The sequence below is a fragment of the Tarenaya hassleriana genome, unplaced genomic scaffold, assembly GCF_000463585.1.
Source record: "Tarenaya hassleriana unplaced genomic scaffold, ASM46358v1 Cleome120, whole genome shotgun sequence".
Taxonomy (NCBI): domain Eukaryota; kingdom Viridiplantae; phylum Streptophyta; class Magnoliopsida; order Brassicales; family Cleomaceae; genus Tarenaya; species Tarenaya hassleriana.
Genome location: NW_010962393.1, coordinates 171,380 through 178,574, shown reverse-complemented (window position 1 = coordinate 178,574; position 7,195 = coordinate 171,380). Strand labels below are relative to the sequence as shown.

At 43.8% G+C, this 7,195-nt stretch overlaps 1 protein-coding gene across 1 annotated transcript in view; it reads right to left on the bottom strand.

Annotated features, from left to right (window-relative positions):
- The window catches only part of LOC104807057, a 6,991-nt gene extending 2,287 nt beyond the window's left edge, over positions 1-4,704 (bottom strand). Inside the window, exons 1-3 of the mRNA XM_010532169.1 lie at positions 4,518-4,704; positions 3,646-4,299; positions 3,248-3,429 (exon numbers count right to left, since the gene is read on the bottom strand). Coding sequence (XP_010530471.1) covers positions 3,248-3,429; positions 3,646-4,299; positions 4,518-4,704 — 1,023 coding nt within the window. The remainder of the gene's footprint in view (positions 1-3,247; positions 3,430-3,645; positions 4,300-4,517) is intronic.
- Between the last annotated feature and the right edge of the window lie 2,491 nt (positions 4,705-7,195).

Here is a 7,195-nt window from a genome sequence, read left to right as displayed (position 1 = left end):
GAACTTGAGATCCCCGATTAGAGTTCGATATTTCTAGATTCTCCATCCTTAGAAACAATCCCTGCGCGTTAAGGTTATCCCGAAGCTACGGTGGTTTAGTTATCTGAATTTACTTAGTTCGTTTATTGATTTATTTTTGCTATTCACATATTTCATATGTTATTTCCTGATCTAATTCTTAGTCGAGTCTTGTTCTTAGTGTTAGCTATTCCCTGTGTTCGACCCTGGTACTACAGTTGATCCGTATCCTTGCGATATTCGTTGTATCTAGGTTTTTATTACTTGAGCTTATTTACACATCTAGATTTGCGTATTCAAGCGGTCGCTCATTTTGTCTTCAGGGTCGCCCGTTTTCTTCTTCAGGGTCGCTTGTTTTCTGGTAGCGAGCGACTGCCTGCTTGTACGAGCGACCGCTCGTTCTTTCTTACGCATCGGAGCGACCGCCTGGTTGTGCGAGCGACCACCTGGTTTTCACTATGCATCGGAGCGACCGCCTAGTTGTGCGAGCGACCGCCTATTCTCCAACATTTGCACGCCGAGCGACCACTCGGTTAACTGGGGGCCGCTCATTTTGTCTGAGTTATCCCGGATTCCTCAGTTCCGCCCCTTTTCCGTGCCTCGTGCGCAAATATCCTCGTTTGATCATCCTGCAAGGAAAAAGGGAAGAAAGAATCCTACCCATGACTATCTAACGTCCTAATATGCCTAAAGTGTGAGAAGAATCATAACGTATGACTTTAGAAAAACCGGTGAAAACCCGTGTGATTAGTAAACCATATTCAAGCTGTGGGAACCACGATTTTCCACCCTGCCTCACAAAGATAATCCGGCACGCTCAGCTTTGGCATGACCCGTGTTATGGACGATTGATTCCTTGACAGGCGCTCTAGTAATGGGAGGTACCTTGTCAGCATTACATAAATAAGGGATTTTTGAAACCACACTTAGATCAAGCATCTACTTTCAAGCTATGAGAACCACCATTTCTCCATCTTGCCTCACCAAAATAGCACGGCACACCCAGCTTTGGCATGACCCATGACACGTACGATCGAGGCATTGACAAGTGCTTTACTCGTAGAGCTCCTAGATCTAACCGGTTTCTGTGCAACGATTGTACATAATCCGAACAGACCATCCATTCGATTATGTAATCCCAATCCTGAAGCTCCCACTCAATCAAGCATAACTAATATCTCGATTAAGTTACATGCATTCATTCACTATGGACCATCCATAAGAATCAATCAAGTCTATTTGAGTCATAGACAATCAGATTAAGCAACGATTGCATAATCAGATTTAGAAAACGAAAAATTTAAGAATTTGGACATCGGACCGTCCGTTCTGGATGCAGAACGGACGTTCCAGGCTTGGCAGAACGGTCGGTCTGAGGTGACCGGAATGGACGGTCCATGACAGCAGAACGGACGGTCCACTCTCAGCCACGGAACGGATGTTCTAGACCCTTCGGTCTCACCTCAGTCCGCCACCCCTGGACCGTTCGGTCTGGCATACCCAGAACGGACGGTCTAGGGTAGGTCTACGTGATCAGATCACGTTTTCCGACGTTCTCGGCCCTGATCAGACCTGAAACTGATCTGAATTCTTCTGTACACCAAAAATCCTTACTCCTGCGCTCTATGCAACATGAAACATGCAATTTACACTAGATTCAATCATCAAACATGCATAGAAATCAAAGCAAACATGGATTCAAACAATTCAAATCCTAAAACGTGCGTGATCAGGTTCTACGAAATCAAAACAGAGCAACCAGACTCTGATACCACTGTTGGGTTTTCTGGGATCTCTAGAGCGAATCCGGGGAAAAGTAAGAACGCTTACCTCAATCGATCCGGGATGGATTCCAACGATTGAAACTTGTCTGCTAGGACCCGAATCTGCTATTTGGTATATCGCTTCGAGAAAATGAGGCTTGGAGCTCTTAGAACTCTTTGGATCTCCCCAAAATCTCTCCAAGTTCTGTACCAGACGGCTACTCAAGTCCTTTTATTAATTAGGGTTTCAATATCTTTCTTATAAGGAGATTTAACCCTAATTCGGTCTAATTTTCAAAAACCCGAAAGTCGGAACGGACGGTCCAGAAATACACGTGGATCGTGCGTTCCAGCAAGCCAGAACGGATGGTCTGCACACGTGGACCGTCCGTTCCAGACAAGCTAGAACGGGCGGTCTGCTGTCTACGGGGACCGTCTGTTCCAACACTTAGAACGGACGGTCTGCGTCTAAACGTGGACCGTCGGGTCTGGACCTGGTGGACCGTCGGGTCTGGCCCTTTCGGTCCGTTTGTTCCAGCCCCTTCCGTCTCGGTTTTTTGTCGTTTTCTCGTGCGTTTCGTCCTTCTGTGCATGTGAGACCCTGTAGGCTCATTCAATATAGCAGTATAACTCGAAATCTCTATTCCGGATATATAAGTCATAGGCAGTCTCTAGCAAACATTATGACTACCTATCTCGAATAGAGTTTGTTTGTGATCTTACGAACGCCAGCGATGATTCCGGTTGATGATCCTTTTTGTATCGCGATATCATATGTCGAACATAAGGCATGGACAAGCCACTTTATCTGATTCGACTACTTTCTCGTTCACTGAGTTCGATTGACTGAAATAGACGCGTTCGTCTATAGTGCGGCCACACATTTCTACAGTCTCGCTCATATGAGAGGTAAAAATCCCGTCTTGACTATCTACAATCCAGCACATGATTCATTTCGTATCTGATATACGCCTTTATAGTCCTCTTGTTACGCAGGACGTTTGACGTATTCAAAGCACGCAACTCCTCATGTTGGATTACGTAGATATCTCAGGTCTTAGGATCCAATCATGGAATCACCATATGAGATTCAAGTCATGACGCTAGTCCATGTGACAATATTATGCGGGTCATTCCACTATTCCGTTCTCCAACGAATACCTATGATTGTGATCGTATCCAATACCTATGATCATCTATATGATAATCAATCACACATCATACTAGTCTTACTATATTATTTTTCCCACAATGATACATGACTAGAGAGTTTAGTATTGTTCATAATAATACATGGATTTCATAACATATTCAAGTATGCACAATATGTAATGAATCAAACACTCATCCATAAAACCATAGAACGTGTCAATACATCAAATGTTCATAATAAAGCTCGCATAACAGTACATCATAGAGCACTAAACCAACACGTTGTGCTTCCTCAGGCGAGATAGGAATGGTACTGGTGGTGGCCTAGGAGGAGGAGGCACGTAAGCCGGCTCAGGTGTATCATCAGGAGTGTCTAAAACTGTGGTTCTCGAGCTATCGCCTTGCTCAACCATCGGTGGGTCTCCAGAATCTACCTGCTTACCACTTCTCAAGGTAATAGCATTGACATGTTCACGAGGGTTGGTCTCAGAGTTACCTGGAAGAGACCCAGGTGGTCTTTGAATGGCTGATGCTAACTAAGCAATCTTATTATCCACGAGCTTAAAATGAGCATCAATATTCGCGAACTGCGTGCGAAACTCCTGAGTTGTCTTCTCCTGCGTCTGGATAAACTGTTGAAGAAGAGCATGTGTATCTTGAGCGAGATCACGGTTACCTGGAGGTGCAGGGTTGTTCTAGGACTATCCGGGACCTCTGTAGTTGGAGTTCTGATTAGGACCCTTGGATTGAAAAGTAAAGCTGGAAGGGATCCTTTGGTTTCGGTTGTTCGATGCTCTGAAGTTGTTCGGCGTGGGGTTCTCAACATTGTTCGACTTGTAGGAGAGATTGGGATGATTCTTCCACCCTGGATTGTACGTGTTCGAGTAGGAATTATTGGCCACGTAGTTCACCCCTTCGAGCCTCTCATCCAATGCGTACATACCGAGCTCCTCTTGTGTTAGTATCAAATGCTTGGTCCTAGAGGGTCGGTTGGAATCTTCGAGCTTAGCATTGAGGACAACCAATTGTTCAAGAACAATCTGCATGGTCTGATCATTGCATTCCTTTGGCGGATCTCTAGAGTACTCGCTCGGGGCGTCTTCTTGTTGGGCCATTATCCCAATATGATCTTCTAGCTCGACGAATGACTTGTTCTGGATGCTCCCACCACATGAAGCTTGGATCAAAGTCTTGGTATCCATTATGAGTCCTCGTAAGAAGGTGTTGATCAAGTAGTTCTTGTCAAGCCCGTGATGAGGGCAAGACTTCTGATATCCTTTGTACCTCTTCCAAGCGTTATAAAGACTTTCCCCATGATCCTGCTTGAATGAATGAATGCTAGAAAGAGCTTCTTGAGTGCGGTGAGCTGGAAAAAATTTCGACATAAACTGCACTTCCAGTTGTTCCTAGGTGTGGATGGAATCGGGTGTCAGATCGTAACACCATTCCAAAGCAGCATCCAAGAGAGTCCAGGGGAAAGCAATCAAGCGGAGTGTATTCTCTGTCACCCTGTATCTCTCTTAATAGAACGACACATCATCTTAAAGCGAGTTAGATGTGCGTTCGGGTCTTCGTTCGGCCTACCCCGGAAAGCATTATTACTCAACATTTGAATAGTAGACGGGTTCAGCTCAAAACTAGACATGTCGATGGCCGGTAGTCGAATACCAGCCAACAGCTCAGTGTGCCTAGGTGTGTTGTACTGGGCAAAGGTTGAGTCAGCATTGCCCTCGACACCATCGGGAAGAGCAAAATCTCGCTCGTTCTCCATTAGTCTTCGTTGTCGTCGGATGTATCTAACGGTCCTTTTGAGTTCACGATCAAGAGGTACTAGGTCTGATGTCCCAACACTCCTGGTCATGCACCAGAAAAACCTGTGCACCAAACGAAAAACAACAACAAATGAAGAAAACGTGAGAGATCCGTTAAGAAAAAGAAAAACAAAAAGATCCAGAATAGATAGGATCTAATCCTGTTGCCTAAATTGTCTCCGGCAACGGCGCCAAAAACTCGATGTCGAAAATCTAGGTGAATAATTTTCGATCAAGTGATAAATTCCTAGACTCAACAAATACTGCAAGTGTACGGATCGTGTATAATCGCTAGGGCCGAACATTAGGGACAAAAGTAGACAAAGAATTCAAATCCAAGTTAAAGTCAAGATCCAAGGAAAATAATAGGAGTGTGGTAAACAAAGCAAATAACGAAAAACGGTTGTAAACAATCAATGATGAGTATTGCAGGCTTCGGGATTGCTTTACATGCAAGGATATTTCAAATGATGCAAACTTAATGGTTTATCTATCCAGTCCAGGGAATTCAAGCTCTAAGGTAGAGATTAACTCTTCCAAGTCTAATCTCACTATCAAGGTTTAATCCTACCAATCTCTCGATTCAATAGTCTAAAACTCTGGATGCATGAACGAACGGTATCATGATTCCTAGGCAAATATCCATCTCTCGATGTGATACCTGTTCTATTTATTGAATTAGTTCCAAGTTAGAATCCCATATGTCTTTGTGAATTAAAACCCTAAGATCATTCAATCAAGTAACCAACAAGATCAAACGCATTAAGAACAATTCAATAAACTGAATAGAATAAATAAATCCATAAAGTCTGGAATTAAAAACCAAAGATCCTTACATAGCAAATCCCTAACCTACAGCTACGGGACTACTCGCTAAACATCGAGGTGACATGGTTCATATCCATACAACACAACATCGTAAAATAGAATAAGGAAGAAACTCTTAGTCGATTTCTCGGCTTTGTGATCTCCTTCTTCTACTCCGATCTCTTGCTTCCTGATAATCTCCCCCTTGTGTAAGCTCTCCGTTCTCCTCTTGTCTGTGAAAGTCTGAGTGAATTCGACCTTGGGGGCTAACCCTACTTAATCCTTCTTTTTCTGGGCCAAAATTCAGAATATTTCCAAAATCTGGTAAGTGACCCGATCGTGTGACTGAAAGTGACACGATGTGTCACTTAGCAGTTTTGACGGACTTCACAAATTCGCTCATAACTTTCTGTTCCGACATCGGATTTGGGGATCTTGGCGTTTATGTGTAGATATCGAAGAGATCTTTCCAATGATGTAGAGAATGTATGATTTGGACTTGTAGAGTGAAAGTTGTTGGACTTGCAAGATCTGATGTTTCTGAGCTATACGTTTTCTCCGAAAAAACTCCAATTGTTCCCGGTTTGTCCGTGATGTTCCGTAATCCATGTTTTCCACTCCTTTTGCTCTCTTTTGTGTGAAAACCTGTTTAAACACCAAAGAACACAACCATGCAATATCGAAGCCAAATGTGCCCTAGAATGTCTACAAATATGTAAAACCCAGTGAAATACGCTAAACATCCAATATCAAAACATCACCCAAAGTACGGGTTATCACCACATATTATGACTATGAGATATGGCAAATGGATGTCAAGACCGCGTTCCTTAACGGGAACTTGACCGAATATGTGTACATGACACAACCCGAAGGTTTTGTCGATCCAAGGAACCCGGGGAAGGTGTGCAAGCTTCAGAGGTCCATTTATGGACTGAAGCAAACTTCGAGGAGCCGGAATCTTTGCTTTGATGAGACAATCAAAAAGTTTGGTTTCTCACAGAACGAAGACGAGCTGTGTGTTTACAAGAAGGTTAGTGGGAGCACAGTAGTATTTCTAGTGTTGTACGTGGATGACATTCTCCTTATAGGATATGACATTCCTACCTTGCAAGACGTTAAGTCTTGGCTAGGAACGCAGTTTTCTATGAAGGGCCTAGGAGAAGCGGCCTATATTTTAGGCATCAAGATCGATAGAGATAGATCGAGGCGTCTTCTAGGATTGAGTCAGAGTACTTACATCGTCAAGGTCTTGAAACGGTTCACGATGCAAGATTCCAAGAAAGGAACCTTACTGATGAGCAGTGATACAGTTCTCTGCAAGAGACACTGTCCTACGACACCTGATGAGTGAGAACACATGGATCGGATTCCATATGCTTCGGCAATTGGATCCATCATGTATGCCATGCTTTGTACTCGACCGGATGTATCCTATGCGTTGCGCATTACGAGTAGATACCAGTCAGATCCAGGTGAGTAACACTGGATCGTCGTCAAGAACATCCTGAAGTACTTGAGAAGGACTAAGGATGTGTTCTTGGTATACGGTGGGTCGAAAGACAAGCTCGCTGTAAAGGGTTACACCGATGCTAGTTTTCAGTCAGACCCGGATGACTACAGATCGTAGTCTGGCTATGTTTT